At 51.3% G+C, this 18895-nt stretch overlaps 1 protein-coding gene across 4 annotated transcripts in view; it reads left to right on the top strand.

Moving 5' to 3' along the window:
• The window catches only part of GRAP2 (GRB2 related adaptor protein 2), a 68290-nt gene extending 62941 nt beyond the window's left edge, over window positions 1-5349 (top strand). For 3 of the 4 annotated variants that reach the window (XM_086712214.1, XM_086712213.1, XM_086712215.1), the window contains 3 exons: window positions 1064-1249; window positions 2447-2569; window positions 3113-5349. In XM_086712214.1, the coding sequence (XP_086568340.1) occupies window positions 1064-1249; window positions 2447-2569; window positions 3113-3373 (570 nt within the window). In that variant the 3' untranslated portion in view covers window positions 3374-5349. The remainder of the gene's footprint in view (window positions 1-1063; window positions 1250-2446; window positions 2570-3112) is intronic. The other variant, XM_025926717.2, reaches the window with a different exon arrangement.
• Window positions 5350-18895: the final 13546 nt, after the last annotated feature.

The raw sequence follows: 18895 nt of genomic DNA, 5'->3' as shown, positions 1-18895 counted from the left end.
TTCAGGTAATTGGTTAATTGTAAGCTTGAGAAGTGACAGTTCTAGGAAAAAAGGGTGTTCCCAGCAAGTGCCCATAAAAGTTCAGAAAGAAAACAAAGGTTAACTAAAGACCTTGTGAGTTATTTTAATCAAGAAACAGACAGAGGTATTAATTTACTAGGATGTGCATGCAGAGTTAAAAGAGTTAGCATAAAAGTGCATTAAACTAGATTAAACGAGTTCATATTCGTAAAGCACTTAGAGGGGCGCCTGGGTGGCTCAGTCTGTTGAGCATCCAACTCTTCATTTCAGCTCAGGTCACGATCCCAGCGTCATGGGCCTGCTTGGGATTCTTTCTCTCCTCCCTCTCTGCTCCTCCCTCTGCTCAAGGGCACACACACTCTCTCTCTCTTCAAACAAATAAACTTTTTTCTTAATTAACAAAATAAATAAATAAACAAATAAGGCACTTAGAATAGCGCCTGGCATATGTGAAGCCCAGGGCCCTGTGTAATTGTTAAATAAAAATAACGAGAAAGGACCTCTGAGTCACAAGGTTATGGCCGCATTAAGCAAAAAGCCTTGCTCCTTCCCAGCATGCCCAGCGGCAGGCCTGGTTTCCATGGTGCTGCAAGAGGGTTGCTGTGTGGGTCTCTATCACCAGGCTATAAATGACAGTTAAAAATCACGCAAAGTCAATAGCAGAGCTTATCGGGAGGGCAGGCTGTCCCGTGGTGTGGCAACACGAGATAAGGAGGGGTGGCATTGTGTCAGTGAAACAGAATATTTAGCCTGATTACACAGAGAAAAACAAGCCCGCTAGGAAGGGACTGACTGGGTAGCACGTGGAAAGTGAACCAAAGGCCCGAAATCCCCAGCCTGGGAGAATCTGAGAACGTAGAGGCCACTTCTGAAACTGCGAGGGCCCGAACTGTCACCGGTTGTGTTTAGGCTGCCCGCCCCCCGCCAGCTGTTTCTTGGAGCTGTCTCTCCAGCAAAGTCTGGAAACAGCTGCCAGGACGGTGGGGTGGGGCCCGGAGATTCGGGAGGAGGATGGAACCACATCACCTTCGTGCTCTCCCAGGGTCACCGGGGCAACAGCCTGGACCGGAGGCCCCAGGGAGGCCCACACCTCAGCGGGCCCGGGGGAGAAGAAATCCGGCCGTCGATGAACCGGAAGCTGTCGGATCATCCAGCGCCCCCTCCCTCGCAGTACCCCCCGGCACCGCCACAGCAGCAGCGCTATCTACAGCACCCCCACTTTCATCAGGTACCTCCAAACAATGACGTGGGCACAGCGAGGTAGGGAAGGGGAGGCTCAGGCCACTTAGTGTGGGGAAATTCCCTACAGTGTCACGTACAACCGTCCGTGCTTGGGGGTCTGTCGTGGTCCTGGGACTGCGGGCAGGGGAGGGCCATCTGAGGCCCGGCCTCATCTGAGCCCGGGAGGGCTGACAAAGTTCATAAAGACCCGGGACCTCCCAAATGGCAGAAATATGATAACGTGATGTAGGAACTGCTCTTGGCAAAGAAGTCTCTGTGAATTCGTTGGCTCCCCGCCTGAACACACATACACACACGCACGCACGCACATTCTTACCCTGAGGATCCAGCGAACCGTTGCTCCATTTTCCTGTCAGCCCCTTAACCCATCTGGCTGTGGGGATCCACAAGAAAAGCAGTTTAACACCCACAATAGAGCCTTGCTTATTTATTTATTTATCCCCTGCCTTGTTCCAGATGGGATTTGGGGCCGCTTACCGAGACGGACAATACGGCCAGATAACCTCGTTCCTAAATTCCTCAGTAGGGCATACTAAGCCCTTTGTGAGCTGTTTCCCCAGCCTCTCTCCTGCAGACTCTCCCCAAACCTCCCCACCCCCCACCCTCCCCACTCCTGGAGCAAACACACATTCCAGCAACACTGCACTATCTTTAGTTACCGGAATGATCGATTGTGTTTTCTCTCATACCTTGGGGGCTTTTTATATGATGTTTCCTTGGCCTAAAATGCCCTCTCCTGGCTGATCCTTCTCCTCCTCTAAGCTGGAGGCCAAGTATCACCTCCTCTAGGAAGCCTTCCTTTATTACCCTGGCAGACTCAGACATTCTCTTTACACTTAAATGTGTATGGTTTCCCCTCTAAACTGACCCTCCATGAAGACAAGGACCTTTTCTTTCCAGCTACAAATCCCCGGTGATTAGGACAGTACTACACACGGGGCAGGTGCCTGATAAATATTCTTTGATTGAATGAATGAAATCTGGCATGGTCTTCACAGCCGAAGGTCCCTTTGCTATCCTTCCACCTCACCCCACCAGCTGGGGCTTATTGTCATCAGCAGCAAGTATTCTTGGAACACTGGCTGTGTCCATGGCATCTGAGCAAGGCGCGGGGTTTGGGGGGGGTTGCGGGCTGAGAGGGATGTGGTGCGGTGACAGGGTCCTCCGTTATATGTGTTTCTAGGAACGCCGGGGAACCAGCCTTGACATAAACGACGGGCACTGTGGCGTGGGCATGACCAGCGAAATGAACGCCGCCCTCATGCACCGGAGACACACAGACCCAGTTCAGCTCCAAGTGGCCGGGGTACGTGAACCTTCCCTCTCTGGGCTCAGTGAAGGTGGCAAGAGGGGCACTTAAGGAAATGGTCGGTCCTCCAGGAGAGACACGCTGCTGGGAGCTCAGAACGGAGGTGGTGGGAACCCAGCAAGTGAGGGCGGAGAGGTGTCCCCGGGGCAGAGCCGATCCCGGTCTGTCGTCGTCTGGCCGCAGGGCCTTGCCCTGTCCTGGCTCCGGCTCTAGGGGAGGGAGATCTGTCGCCTTTTTCATTGCGATCCATCTGCCTCGGTTGCGCTAGCACCGTGGGCTGTCAGCTTGGGCACGCTGCCATCCTCTCTGTCCCCTGAAGACAATAAAAAGACCACGTATCGATGTAGGGAGAGTAGTTGTCCAGGATTCTCTTGGGGCCTTGGAGAATAACATCTCCGCGGGTAAAAGTCCTGAGTCTCGGAGTTCTGATATCGTGCAGCGAGGTGTGCTTGCAGCTCCGGCGGGGCTTGGGGCGTCTCTGGAGAGCCACAAGCCAGCCTCCAGGGCAGACTGCTCACAGAGGACTCTGTCTGGCCGCAGAGCCTCCTCCGTGTGACCGTGGCTCCCAAGGCCAGCCCAGCCGCCCTGGCTCGGCAGGACCCCTCTGTGTTTCCCCGACAGCGAGTGCGGTGGGCCCGGGCGCTGTACGACTTCGAGGCCCTTGAGGACGACGAGCTGGGCTTCCGCTGCGGAGAGGTGGTGGAGGTGCTGGACAGCTCCAACCCGTCCTGGTGGACCGGCCGCCTGCACAACAAGCTCGGCCTCTTCCCCGCCAACTACGTGGCCCCCATGATGCGATGAGCCCCTTCCGGTGGGGCCCGAGGCTTTCGTCTGAAGCTGCCTGCAAGAGAGGGGGCAGGGGAGAACCGCTGGAACTACGTGTACATCCGTGTATGTGCGTGTGCACACACACGCGCCTATGTGTATGTGCATTCGATAATAGTAATTTATTGGCGATGCGGTCGGTTCATTAGTTGATATGAAAGGAAGTCAGGTGGAGAATTCTATTCGTACTTCTTTTTCTGCTCTCCCCTCAGCGGGTGTGTGGAAGGCAGGGGGAAAGTTGGGGTGGGGGTGGGGCAGAGACATGAAACCGAAGTTCTTCCTGTCCTTAAGATGGCACCGCTTCCTCCTGGTCTTGGGACTTTCACTGAGACTAGCTGAGCAGAGATCCACATCCCAGCGTTGGACGCAGAACAACAGGGTGGAGCCGGACTCGGTGGGGCCACGTTTCGGCTTTCCCTCCGAGCCCCGCTCCCCTTGAGGTTTTGCAGGGCAACGTCCCTCCTGTGCGACCAGGGTGGGCACTGCTGGGTTGAGACCAGAGGAGCAGCCACACGGGACTGGAGCAGCGGGTGCCTGGAAGCCTGGGCGAGGCTGGCCTCCTGCCCCGTGCTCAGCGGAGACCTTCGCCTCCCTCGCCGGAGTGCTCCTCAGCCCTGAGAAACAGAGACCGTGAGGAGCCCAGCACTGGCAAATGGCGGGTTTTTCACAAATCCCCAGTGGCTTGCTTGGGTGTCACCTCTGTTTCCCAGAAAGCAGCATCTGACATTCTGTAAAGTGCTCGGAGAAGCCCTGGCTGAGAATGCGGGACTTTAAAGCCATTGTTTTACAACTCCCAGGGTGTCTCTTTGGGTCTCTATTGGTTTTCCGTTGTCCTGAGGATGCTTTGCCCAGTGGCAGAGAGGGAAGCCCACTCCACAAGAGCATTGACTAGCAATTGTTGATTGGTTGATTGATTGACTGAACTTGACCCTGGGAGGGAGCCGGCTTTGACGGGAGCTTCCTGTTGGATCTGGCCGTAGAGTCATTGCTGGCATCCTCTCTCCAGCCTCGACCCAAGAGCTGCACCTGGGGAGAGGGACCCCATTGCCCCTGTCTCTCCTGCCACCTCAAAATAGAATTATGTTTCCTTGGGCTCAGCTGGGGGGTGTGGAGCACAGGCTGGCCTGGCTGGGGAGAAGGGACCCTGGAGAAGGAAACAGCGTTTTGGTGGAGCCTGGGAGCAAACACGTCTGCGCCGAGAGACCTGAGAAGAGGGTGTGTGTGTGTGATGAGGCCTAAGTGACAGGCTGGGTGCACGTGTTGGTGAGGGAGAATGATGGGGGGTGAGGTGTGCCTGCTCCTTTGTCTTCTTCCCCAGCCCTTCTTGCTCTAAGGAGTGACGGGGGCAGCCGTTATCGAGGGTGAAAGGAGAAGAAAGAGTGTCTGGCTCAGAAGCAACTGTCGGGGTAACATAGGCTGCGTCCCTTTGACTCTGAATGCTACGATTCTGTGATCCCTCTGTTGTCTTTAGAGAAAAGGGGGAAAAGAAGGCACTCCACGGCGAGTCTTGGGAGGGAAGAGAAAATAGCCTGAGAGAGGCAGGGGGAGTCAGGTGACGGTAAGGAACATCTGGCTCGCAGCCTTTAGAAATCGAAGAACAGAAAGGAAAAGGTAGCAGAGATGTTTCAAAAGATCAAGGAGCAGCGTGAGACACAAAGGGAGGGAAAGGGAGCAAGATGGTAAGTGGGACAGGCGAGGAAGACGTTGGAGTAGAGTCAGCAGGCCGGCCTGCGGCTGACAACCAGGGGAAGGAGGGATCCAGCAGGTGGGGAAGGAGGAGTTACAGCAGAGCCGTGAACACCACGGAAGGCAGGGAGCAAGACACCACAGGAACGAAGAGGAACGAACAGGGAGAAAGAAAAGCAAGGCAGAGAAGACCTAAAAGCTATTTTGGTGCTAGGTAATGTGAACATGTTACAGTAAATAAAAGCCAAAAGTGATGTTTGGTTTTACAGTATTTACAAACCATATGCTTTAAACAGCCCACAGACCTCATCCATTTGTCTGATTATGTGGGAGGACCAGCCCCAGTGAAGGGAGAGGGAGCTGATTTGGTTCTGGCCTGGATTTTGTGCCTTGAAACACGTCTCGAGAAAGCAGTGATACGCCCAGGGCCCTTGTTTGGCCAGGCTGTGTCCCGTGTCTGTGTCACACTCCCCTCCAGGGGCAGGGGTCACTGGCCTGCAGAGGTTGACCGCACAGTGCGGGCAGGGCTTCCAGAACCCCTGGAACTGGATGTTCTGCTCCCCCCGCCCCGCCCGAGTCTTTAATTGAGGTGCTAAAACAGCCTTGCCCCTGCACATCACGTGGCTCAATGCAGAAGGAAGCAAGAATCATCCTAACCACCCACAGGGAGCTAAGGCCCTTAGGGACCAGGCTAAGAGGACAAGGACCAAACTATCCATATGGGGGGGGGGGGGGTTGGGAAGCAATGTCCCTGGGCCTCTGGTGCTGCCTGGAGGAACGCATGAGGAGCTGCTCTCTACCTGAGTCCACTCGGCCCTCCTTCCAGCCACAACACAATCAGGGAAACAGCACCTTGTCTGTGACTTCAGCTGAAATGCTCTGCATGACCTGGGGGCAGGGAGCTTCCAGAGAAAGTCTAGATCTGGCTGAACCAGTTCGGTTTTCCTAACGCCCTGCTGAGGCTCGCTGCATGTCAGATGTCTGGTACCTGCCACTGCCCACCCACTTTCAGATGGCCTTAGGCATCTGATCTGAGGCAGCGCTTCTCAAAATTAATGTGCCGGTGAGTTGCCCAGGGAATGCGGTAAAATGTAGGTTCTGATTCAACCCTGCGTTTCTACCAAGCTCTGAGGTGATGTTACTCCGTCCACGGACCATACTTTAAGTAGCAAGAGCAAAGAACTTCGCAGCTAAAAAGCTACAAAAATCTAATTAGATCCCTTTTCTCGGGATATTCGGGCACTTCTCTGTGTTGCTCACAAATAAGTCACTCTGAGCAGAGACAGGACTCAGAACTGTCATTATGACGTCATTCCTATTTGATGGCCGGGTGACTTTTGTCAGCATCTTCATCTCTACCAAGAATCAAGCAACTTTAGGGTGAGAGGCATCCAGATGAAATACAAACAGGGGTTGCCCAGTAGTGATTATTTTAAAGAGAAGCAGAGGTTACAGAAGTTGTGAAACGTCTTTCTCAGGATTCTTTGAACATAAAATGGACTCGCATCAGGTGTGGTCCTGCTCGGAGGCAGGGGGATGGCCCATGTGACGGGGGCACTGTCAGATCTCATTCACCCAAAGCGAAACAGGTCACAGTGGGCACTGATTGGCATGAGCAAATACTTGCTGTTTGCCTTGTCTAAAGTTAACTCTTCAGCCTGTGTAGACCAAAACAAGGTCACAAGAAAAATTTTTGTCTCGATCCTACTCAGGGTCCTCCACGTCTCTCCCAACACCACAGCTGTGCCACCATCACCTCTCCCTTAGGCAACTGAATAAGCCTTGACACGTTTCTCCCTGCATACTCTCTCATCCCCAGTCCATTCACACAGATGCCAGAGTGATCTTTGTAAAACACAAGTCTGATCACGTCACTCCCCTGCCACTGTGCTTAAATTTGAATCCAAGTCCTGATGTGGCCCCGTGAGGTCTCTCATTGCCTCCCTCTCCAGCCTCCTCTGCACCCCTCCCCTCCTGGCTGCCATGCCTCCACCCACTGGCCTTCTCTCAGCCTCCAGATGCCCAAAGATCGGTCCCCAAAGCCTTCATACCTCTTGTTCCCTCTTCAGCTTAAACGTCACTTTCTCAAATTGTCCTTTCTTGGCCTTAATCTAAAAGAACCCTTCCTATTGGATTATCTTGAGGTTGCTGGTGCTTTCCCTGATTAGCACATATACCAGTCTGTTGGACTATTGGACTGTAAGCTCCCTGGGGGCAGGGATCATCTCTGTTTTGTAAACCACTGTAGGTACAGCATGTAGCACTGTGCTTGGCACACAGAAGGCTCAACAAGTATTTGTTTCATGAATGAGCAAGTGAAACCTGCCTCATGTCACCTAGCATTCATTCTATAACCCAAAGGTCCTGGGCCTTATGGACCTGTAGGTGCAAACAAAGTGATATTCACATTGATGCCCAAGTTACAGTAGCTTTTAGCCAACGGCCCTCAATATCTCCAGTTACTTCCTAGAGTCCAAGGGAGGGAGGCTGGTATCTCTCATGTGTTTAAGCATCGTCAGCTAATGTCTCCTACTCTGGCCATGTTCCGTTGTCCCTGAACATCTTCTGCAGAAAGTGTCTTTCCTGATGCTGCCAACCTACTGTGCACCTGTCTGCTGATGAAATGGCCCAGTCCTTCAGGAAACCAAATCTGCCCTGCAGTCCACGTGGCAAGGCAGTCATGGAAGAGGAAGCGTGGAGAATGGCCTGTACCTACTTCTGAGTAGCCCTTGTCCCTGACCCCCAGAGAGGCACTTCCTAGGTCAAGGGACCCTCACAGCTCATTCCCTTCTCACCAGAGCCCTCTCTCCATCACACAGGACAAAGGAAGCCACCTTCCCCACCATCTCTCTTGTTTGCCTCTCTCCCTATTGCCCCTTCCTCCTCCAGCTGAAAAGAAACGCATTTGTACCTGTTTGTGCAATAGATATCACCTAGGATGCCAGGGGACATGTACCCTGTTGTACAATCTGGGCTCAGCTCTGATTCACTCATTAAACCAACAACTATTTATGAAGCATCTCGTAGGGGACAGACACAATCACCCAGTGGGTCCTCCACATCTCTTTACACTGCCCTCTGTCCACATCTGTGCCACAGTCACTGCCTCATTTCAATCCTCTCTTGCTTCTCTCCCAGGCAACTGTAGTAGTTTCAGAACCGGTCTCTCCACCTCTGGGTTGGCCCCCTCTAATCCAGCCCACTGACTACCACTGAGATCGTATTAACATGCAAACTTGATGACATCAGGCTTCTGTTCAAAAGCCTCCAGAGGCTCCCATTAGCTTTCAGGCTAGAGTTTAAACTCCTTGGCTTGGCACTAATGACATTTTGTGATCTGACTGCTGCCTGTTTGTTTAGCCACAATGCCCATCTCCCCTCAGAATGAGTCACGTTGTCTCAGAACTCAGGGTTTTCCCATTCAGTTCCCTCTGCCTGGAATGCCTCTCCCCCGCCTTTTTGTCCAGATCAGTGCTGTCCAATAGCACTTTCTGTGATGATGATGGAAAAGTTCTCTATCTGCTCTGTCCAACGTGGCAGCCTCCAGACACTTGTGGCCCTTGAGCATCTGCAATGTGGCTGGTGTGAGTGAGTTAAATAGTGAGACATGGCAAGTGGCTACCTTATTGGGCAGTATGGATCCATGCAACTTCTACTCACTTTGAAATACTTAGCTCAGGGCTCAAGTGGCCCACTGGGGAGCCATCCCAACTTCATGGCTGCTGAAGATGTTCCTCCTTCATTTTCCTATAAACATCCTTGTTGTGCTTCTATCCCGATATTCAGAACTCTGTAATATGGTCAGTGATTCATTGAGCCTGCCTCCCCCACTGGACTGAACATTTTTTTTAAATTTTTTAAAAGTTTTTATTTATTTTTGAGAAAGAGAGAGAGAGAGACAGATCATGAGCAGGGAGGGAAAAGGCAGCAGAGAATCTGAAGACAGAATCCAAAGCAAGCTCCAGGCTCTGATGTGGTGCTTGAACTCATAAACCGCGAGATCATGAGCTGAGCCAAAGTTGGACACTTAACCAACTGAGCCACGCAGGAGTCCCTGAACATTTTTGAGTGCACAAACAGTTCACCCAATAAATGGTTGATGCAGACATGCATTGGTATACTGATAAATGTTTAACAACTGCTCTCTGAAGGAAAGCCCTGATTTGTCACATTTGCCGGTTCTGTGTTGTGAATATTCCTACCATGTGTCAAGAGTATGAGAAGACAAGCCACAGAATGAGAAAAGATACTTACAAAAAAACCTATCTGATAAATAACTGTTATCCAGGGGCGCCGGGGTGGCTCAGTTGGTTGAGCTTCCAACTCTTGATCTCAGCTCAGGTCTTGATCTCAGGGTTGTGAGTTTGGGCCCCACAGTGGGCTCCACACTGGGTGTGGAGCCTACTTAAAAAAGAAGAGAAAGAAAGAAAAGAAAAGAAAAGAAAAGAAAAGAAAAGAACTGTTATCCAAAATAAACAAAGAATTCTTAAAACCCAACAAAAGAAAATGAACAACCCAGATGAAAAATGGGCAAAAGGGCTGAACAGACACCTCACTGAAGAAGATATTAGATCACAAATAAGCACATGAAAAGATGTTCAACACTGTATGTCACTAAGGAAATGCAAATTAAAATGATGAGATACAATGGCACAGCTCTTAGAAAATCTAAGGTCCAGGGGCACCTGGGTGCTCAGTTGGTTAAGCGTTCAACTCTTGATACTGACTTAGGTCATGATCTCATGGTAGTGAGATTGAGCCCTGCATTGGGCTCTGTGCTGACACCATGGAGCCTGCTTGGGATTCTCTCCCTCTCTCTCTCTCTGCCCCTCCCCTGCTTATGCTCTCTCTCTATCAAAGTAAATAAATAAGCATTTTTTTTTGTAAATCCAAGGTCCAAAACACTGACAACGCTAACTGTTGGTAAGGATGTGGAGTAACAGGAATTCTGATTCACTGCTGGTGGGAACGCAAACTGGTACAGCCCCTTTGGAAGACAGTTTGGCAGTTTCTTACAAAACTAAACATAGTCTTAACATACGATCCAGCAATCATGCTCCTTGGTATTTACCCAAAGGAGCTGAAAACACATGTCCACACAAAAACCTGGACATGAATGTTTATGACTGTCTCATTCATAATTGCCAACTCTTGGAAGCAACCAAGGTGTCCTCCAGTGAGTGGATAACTAAGCTGTGGTAGATCCAGACAATGGTACGGTATAAAGTGCTAAGAAGAAATGAGCTATCCAGCCATGAAAAGATATGTAGAAACTTAAATGCCTAGCACTAAGTGAAAGAAGCCAATCTGCAAAGGCTACGTACTGTATGATTCCAACTATATGACATCCTAGAAACAGCAAAACTCTTGAGGCGGTAAAAAGATCAGCAGTTGCCAAGGGTGAGGTGGGAGGAAGAAAAGAAGAGGTGGAACACAGAAGATTTTTAGAGCAGTGAAACTATTCCCTGTGATACTATAATGGTGGCCATATGTCATTACACATTTGTCAAAACCCATAGAATGCACACCACCAAGAGTGAACCCGGAGGTAAACTATGGGCTTTGGGTGATAATGATGTGTTGATGTAGGTTCACCAGCTGTAACCAGTGTACCACTCAGGTGGGGGTGATTGATAACGGGGGAGGCTACGCACGTGTGGGAAGTGTAAGGAAACTCCGTCTTCTGCTCAATTTTGCCGTGAACCTAAAAGTACTCTAAAACAAAGTAAGTCTATTAAAAAATTAAAAAAGAACCCCCCACCGTGGCTGATTTCAAACTACCAACAAGACATCAGGGAATCTGGAGCGGGGATTAGATGTGCACAGTTGGCTCTCATGAGCAGAGAGGAACCAGACTCAGCACCACTGCATGAATGAATGAATGAATGAATGAATGAAGTGTGCTAGGCACTGGCAATGTAAGAGAAGCCTTCAGGTCCTTCAGGAAGAAGTCTGTTCAACCTTCAAGAAGCTGGTCCTGTAGTTGCAGGTTCCGTTATAGTTCCAACGTAGGAGACAAAGAACCAAGGAGTCATATCTTTGACTTACTCAGCGAGAGGGACATTTGTCTCCTTTGGGTCTTTTACTTTTAATATCAAGCCTTGTCCAGGCATCTATTGAGCGCCCCACTCAGACTGAGCCTGAGGTCACGAAAGCAAGAGTATCCATCAGGAGGATGAAACCCTGACTTGAAGTATCTCAGGCAACGAGGAGTTTATATCGCATACAAGGCCGGAGGTAGGGCAGTTCCTGGCTTGCTGAGTTCAGTGGTTCAACGATGCCATCCTTTGAACATCAAGGGTGTCTCTTCCTAGTGGCTGTTGCAGTACCAGACATCCTGTGCGGACTGACAATGTCAGTTTAAATTTGTGAGGAAAACCTTTCCCAGAAGTCATATGGCAGCCATTCCCTCGGATCCCATTGGCATGACTAGATCACATGCCATTCCTAAACCAGCAATTTCCAAGAGAATGAGACCACCGTGACTGCCTTAGACCAATGGAAGGGACCCTGTAGGGGGCAGAACCTGAGAACCCAGGCAGAGCCCTGCCCTAAAGGAGGAAGTGGGTGGGGTAGGGTGACAGTGGGCAATGGCCTTCAAGACCTAATCTACAGGAAATGTTAGAAGAAGATGCACAAATCTTACGACCAGGGCATTCCATAAACGTTTCTTGGGATAACTAAGGAACAAGAAGGCAAAGTGAGGCAGCATAGCTCCTCGGCTTTCCCCTCGAAGTTGAAATGCCTACATGGACACACACACACATACACACACACACACTTCCATCAGCCCCCCGCAATGGATTCCCACGTGCATATTAAGCCAGCATGTTAGTGAGGACAGCTGCCATGCTATTCACAGAAACCAGAACCGTACACAGTGAGGCCCTGGGTCTGCTCTGGGGACAGAGGCCCCAGCCAGCCAGGTCTGTGCCACAATCCCGGCAATATCACTGATGTTGGCGTGAGACTTCTCCACTCAGGGGCTTCCGGGTTTGCCTCTATCCAGGGTCACTTGTGGCCATGTTCTGACGTGGGCAATCCCACTGCAGCGGGACTGAATTCCCCAGGGTGGGCAGCACATGGTTCCTCCCTCCCCCTGCTCTGACCTGGTTATGGGGAGTTGCTAGGTAACGGCTACGCAGCCTCTGCTTCCCACGCTGGAGGAGGCTTGGTTACCATGGCAAGTCCAGATGAGGTGGGGGATGCAGGGGAAAGGGAGCATTGGCCGGGGGGTCCCTAGCCTGGACTCTGGGCCTCTGGACCTTCAGGAAACCTCTTCACCCCTCTGTGCCTTGTTTTCCTTGTCAGTAAAATAAAGGAGGGGCTAGGTCTCTTCTTGCTCTAAACCACTGATGCGTGCAGATGGCATATACTAAATAGACACTGATCCTCAGACTCCTTTTAGGTAACAATGACTCAAGACGGGCGCAGAAAAGGAATGGACTGAGTTGTGTTTAAGATAAAAGAGAGAAACTAGCAAGCCTGTGTCTCTAGTAGGACAGATAAAAGTCATGGACATCCTCCCTTCTGTTGACAGTAATTTAGCTTCTGAAATTGATACTCTCGAGTCCCTGGGACTCCCTGGGTCCTTTACTGAACCTAAACTTCCTAAGGAAGTCCCATAATGGGTGTGTCGCCTTAGGGTACCTGGCTTGCTAAAGGCCCATCCCTGGGCTCTGCTGGCTTTTCTGTCCCCTGGAGCCATGTCACAGGCCCAGCCCCCTGGGGCCAACTCTTGACTCGTGGGGCTCTGCACAAACCTCTAGGATTGGCTACTTGATCCTGCCCTTGATCTGAGCCCTGGCCCCACCCTCTTCTTTCATTCCTGTAGTAAGATCCCTAGCCAGGCCCAAGTGCTGGGACGTCTGTGGCACCCAAGTTCTCCCCTCCCCGCCTAGTTCATGCCAGTCCCTTTCCAGAATCCAGATCCCCACTGCTGGAGTCTCTTAGCACTGGCTGCCATCCTGCCTGTGGACATGGGCTGCCGCTCTGTTCCCTGTCTGTGCTTCACCCCCTTAACCCTCCGTTGGCCTCATGCTGGGGCCCCCGAAGGCAGCTGGCTCCCTGGGACCACCACCACCATCTGACGTCCATTGTCACAGGTGGCCCCTGTGACCCCAAAAGAGAGGCTGGACCCCACCCATTCCACCTCCAGCAGCTGGTCTGCTTTCCACCTTCCTCCTTGGACCCTGCCTCCAGTTCTAAGTCTTGGCAGCTCCTTATCCTTCCCCTGCCATATACACAGGAAGAACAGGGGTATGTCTGAGTGTGGCCCAGGGTGCTGGAGTCCTATCAGGGAACATTCTCCACACCCACTCAACAGCTGAGTTTCCCGCTTCCTGGTCAGGAGCAGAAGGAGGAATCTGTACCTTGTATGTAGGGTATGAGAACGAGTAGGGTGTCAGGGCGGGTGGCCTTTGAGCTGCCAGCTGTGATTCGGGGCACTCTAGGACTTCCTAGTCCCATAGAGAAAGTACATCCTTGAACCATGTACCCCAGTCCCCCCTCCCCTCTAGCTCTCCCCTACTTTCCCCTGCAGGCAGTGTGGAAAAGTGGAGAAAGCCGAGCTTTGATTCAGGCACACCCGCGTCTCTGTCCAGACTCTGCCACTGACCGTGTGAGCCTGGACCAGTTACTTGACCTCTCGGAGCTAAGCCAGAGAACCAGAGACAAAAGCACTAAGTGTCATGAGACATAAACACAGTTACAGGAGCTGCTTGGTGAGGGCCTAGCAAATAGAGGGCGGCCCCACTACACCTTCCACTGTGGCAGAAACAGCCTTCTTCGCCCCACCCCACCCCCAGCGACATGTTGTTGCAAAGGCCTCCTCTCCTTTGAAACTTGCCTGTCCTGTGCTCAGCCCTCCTCAGGGCGAGTCTCTCCGCACCTATCACACCGATAGCCTGCTGCGGTAGTAAATCAACTTTGGGAGTAGACCTTGCCCGCCTCCTTCCAGGGGATGGCTGCCCTGTAACAGTGGCCTGCAAGGGACAAAATGCTGAGGGTTTGGGCCAACTAAAGGAGGGATTCTTGAAGGGAGAATGGGGCCGTTACTTCCTCTGGCTGCTCTGCCTGCCTCCAGGCTCTCTGCTTCTTTACACATCACTCCACACAGATCAGGCACCTTCTCTACTAAAAACTACCCCACCCCCAGCCCCGCCACCATTTCTGGATTGAGGTTCAAGCTGCCTCCCAGAGACGGGGCAGTGAGAGGGAGGCAGGACCTCGGGGTTACTCTCTGCCCTGAACCCTGCGGATTCCTCCTTTGCTGACTCAGATTGCAGGTCCCCCACCTGGAGTCTCCCACCCTTCCTATTGCCCCCTGTCCATGTCCTAGCCAGTCTGCAAGGCCAGGGAAAATGCCACCTCCTTCACAAAGCCCTCCTGGATTCCACCCTCAGAGAGTAACTCTTCCTCTGCCAAACTGTCTCCTGACACGGCTCTTCTGGCCTTGCCCTGGAGAGGTGGCTGGGCTCAGCACCTGTGTCCTGCGGTCTAGTCCCCAAAGACAGGGATGAACAAACACTACATAAGTCATTCCAGCCCAGGTCCCTTGGTTGGGACCGGAGCTGTTTTAAAATTTGTCTAAAAATGTTTCAGACACACCCCAGTTCCCGGCACTGCGAGCTCTTGGGAGGGGGAGGCGGTTCATCAGCAGCTCCGTGCCCTACGGGGGTGAAGATTGCTCAAGCCGCATCACGCTGCCTGCACCGCCTGGCAGGGCATGCCACTTCAGGAGCTCTGTGCCACTACCAGGAAGAAGTGAGAGAAAACCCCATCCCTTCCCGTGACTTCCTTCTGAACCCCTCCCCAGCCTTAGAACTGGAGCAGCCGGCTTTCCCATGTTGTTGGAGCACACCAGGGGCTCTCTCTGCCTCTGGCCCATCCCCTGCACTCTGCCAGGCACATCCCGCCATTTCCCAGCTCACACACATACCATCTGTGGCTCCCAGCTGCCAACAGAGCTAAGTTCAAACTCACCCTGGAATTCAGAGATTCAACAACGTTCATGAGGCAACCTGTATTTCTGGCCCATCGCCTCTCCCTGTCCTTCCCCCATCCCTGCAACATGCACATGTACATATTCCCATGTGTGTAGTCACATGTACACACACATGCACACACACGCACACATATATACATGTGCACATGTATACACACCTACACATGTACACACAAACACAAGACCAAATACACTTACACACACACACCGTAATCCAAATTAATTTGTCACTTTCGCCTGTATTTGCCTTGATCATTACACTCATTTACTCATTCATGTATTCTTTCATCCATTCAACATTCCCTTAGTGCCCTTATGCAAATAAGAAGGGTACGATTTCCCTGTTTCTCCTGGGAGTCGCTGCTGCATCCAACGCTCCGCCATCTCCTCTGTGTGTTTTAAGTCCTATAAAGCCCAGCCCAAGGTCCACCTCCCTGCACAAGCCTTCCTAGCTTCTCAGCCCTGGAGTAGCTGTCCCTGCATTTGAGTTCCTATAGCAATGCCACGTAAAAGAACTTTCCGGGCACCTGGTTGGCTCCGTCGGTTTGTCTGTTGGTTTCGGCTCAGGTCATAAACTTGCAGTTCATGAGTTCTAGCCCCACATTGGGTTCTGCAATGGCAGCACGGAGCCTGCTTGGGATTATCTCTCCCTATTGCTCTCTCTCTCTCTCTCTTTCTCTTTCACTCCCTCTCTCTCTCTGCCCCTTCGAAGCTCGTGCTCTCTCTCTCCCCCCCAAAATACATAAATAAACATAAAAAAAAAATATTCTGTGATGATGGAAATGTTCTATACCTGTACTATCCAGTATGATAGCCATTGGCCCCATTGGCTATTGAGCACTTCAGATGTGGCCTGTGTGACTGAGGAACTGAATTTGCCACTCTAGAAACTCTGTTTTTTAAAGATTTTTTTTAATTTGTTTTTTTAAGATTTTTTTAAAGTAGACTCCATGCGGGGCATCTGGGTGGCTCAGTCGGTTAAGCATCCAACTTCGGCTCAGGTCATAATCTTACTGTTTGTGAATTTGAGGCCTGTGTAGGGCTCTGTGCTGACAGTTCAGAGCCTAGAGCCTGCTTTGGATTCTGTGTGTGTGTGTGTGTGTGTGTGTGTGTGTGTCTCTCTCTCTCTGCCCCTCCCCCACTCACGCTTTGTCTCTCTCTCTCTCTCAAAAATAAACATTAAAAAATTTTTTTTAAATCAATTAATTAAGGGGCGCCTGGGTGGCGCAGTCGGTTAAGCGTCCGACTTCAACCAGGTCACGATCTCGCGGTCCGGGAGTTCGAGCCCCGCGTCAGGCTCTGGGCTGATGGCTGATGGCTCAGAGCCTGGAGCCTGTTTCTGATTCTGTGTCTCCCTCTCTTTCTCTGCCCCTCCCCCGTTCATGCTCTGTCTCTGTCCCAAAAATAAATAAACGTTGAAAAAAAATTAAAAAAAAAAATCAATTAATTAAAATAGACTCCATGCATAACGTGGGGCTCAAACTCATGACCTCTAGATAAAGAATCATATGCTTTACCATCTGAGCCAGCCAGTCACCCCTAAATTTCTTCCTTTCGTTTAATATTGATTAATTTGTTTTGTTTTGTTTTGTTTTTTAATGTTTATTTATTTTTGAGAGAGAGAGAGGGATCGGGGAAGGGGCAGAGAGAAAGGGAGACACAGAATCCGAAGCAGGCTCCAGGATCTGAGTGGTCAGCACAGAGCCCAACATGGGGCTCAAACTCACAAACCTCAAGATCATGACCTGAGCCGAAGTCGGATGCTTCACCGACTGAGCCACCCAGGCACCCCAAGCATATGACTCTTGACCTCAGGTTCATGGGTTTGAGCCCCATGTTGGGGCATACAGCTTACTTTTAAAAAAATGCCCACTATGTCATGTACCTACCACACATATCAGATTCTCTCTCTCTCTCTCTCTCTCTCTCTCTCTCTCTCTCTCACACACACACACACACACACACACACACAGTCACACTGTGAAACAGAATGGCTAAAGAAGGATCCTATTCATTTGAAATCACGTTTTGCATTCCAGGCTCTTCTTGTTATGTTCTTACTGTATGCCGGGGGAAATGAGAAGATCCTATCCAGTTTTAAGAAGGTATTCCCAGTCAGTTTGAAGTAAAATCGTGGTGGAGGAGTGGGGGGACCAGGGCAAAAGTCCAGCATTTAAGGTACAATACCTGGGAACTCCTTGATGAAGAAGACCGTCCTGCCCTCAAGGAACCTCCCACCTGTGGGGGGAGACAAACCATTACCGTACAGAATTTGAGTTTAACTGAGGCTAAGCATGAAGTGAGGGCACTAGCCCAGACCTGGAGGGCCAGGAGACACCACGGATGGAGTGACCAAACTGAAGACTCAGAAAAGTAGCTGGTGGCCTGGAAAGGAAAGCATCTCAGCAGGGGGAGCTCCCTAAGCCAAGACACCACATGTCAAGGAAGGGGGAGTAGACAGAAGGAATCTAATTGATTTGGACCATAATGGTGGGCCATAAATGGCCACAAGGTGTTTGGGCTTTAGTGTATGGGTAGTGGGGAGCCCCGGAAGAGTTTTATGCAGGGGGATTATCCTTTATATTTGCATTTTAGAAGGGATTTGAGGGGGAGAAGATTGAGTTAGGAGGCTCTTGCAAAAGTGTGGGGTGGTTGGGGGAGCTGGGGTTGGGTGGCAGTGAGGATGGAGTGAAGAAGACTAAAGAGAGAACAGAAGAAGCCTCTTCTGGCCTGGTAGCAGTGAGAGAGGGAAAAGAGTCAAGACCCGTGCACGTTTCCCACTTGGGCAACCAGGCAGATGGTGGTGTCATTCTGGAGGAGAGAGATCCAGAAAGAACAGTGGGGGAAGGGGGTTGAAGAGAAGTGGTGTGGGTTCCTTTGGAGACTTCCCTGGCGGTGGAGGTGCCTGGGAGGACGTCCAAGTAGAGATGACCAACGGGCAGCCGGATGAGCTGGTATGGAGTCATGGAGACTGTTCTAGAGCTGAGATGGAAGCATGAAAATCATTCCAGCCAGGGAGAGGTGGGACCACCCTTGGAGCGTGGGTGGCCCAAAGGACAAGAAGGCCAGAGATGAGGTCTCGGGGACACCGGCCTTTGAGGGGTGGATGAAGCAGCCTGGGAAGGAGTGGCAGGGAGGTGCGGATAAACCACGGAACCCGAGTGTCTGGGAAAGTGGGGGCAGTTGCAGAGTGATTGGGGAGAGGAGCCTATATGCTTCCAAGGTTGCAGACACAAAGTCCCCAAGTCCGGAAGTTCTGGGAGGACAGGAACTTGCCTAGTGCCCAATCAGTACTCAGCAAACCATTCATGAATGAAAAGATGAAGCTTTCAGTAAGTCATGACTGGCCGGGGAGAGGCCTCGCTGTGTTCCTTCCTGTGGGCCAGCAGAGCTGGTCAGGGGTGAAAACTGTTCATTTAGCTCAGTCCTAGGGTCTGTATCCTCCTCTCCACGGTGCCAGCTCCAGCCACCTCCTCTTATTCTCTCATCTTCTCTGGGCATAGGCAGCAGGCACGAAGGGTCCCCAAAGGGTCTTTTTTAATGTTTATTTTTGAGAGGGGGGGAGGGGCAGAGAGAGGGAGACACAGAATCCAAAGCAGGTTCCAGGCTCCGAGCTGTCAGCACAGAGCCCGACGTGGGACTCGAACTCATGGACTGTGAGATCACGACCTGAGCCGAGGTCGTTCGCTTAACCAACTGAGCCATCCAGGCGCCCATGAAGAGTCCCCCATGTTTTACAACAGGCGCTCATGACACAAATTCCCACCGAGGAGAAAAAAGTCAACCCTGGAGAATGGTATCTGATC

The sequence above is a fragment of the Puma concolor genome, chromosome B4 (assembly GCF_028749965.1).
Source record: "Puma concolor isolate L17-30 chromosome B4, mPumCon1.1.hap2, whole genome shotgun sequence".
In the NCBI taxonomy this organism is placed as follows: Eukaryota; Metazoa; Chordata; class Mammalia; order Carnivora; family Felidae; genus Puma; species Puma concolor.
The sequence above is the reverse complement of the archived record's forward strand: the minus strand, read 5'-3'. Positions and strand labels throughout refer to the sequence as shown.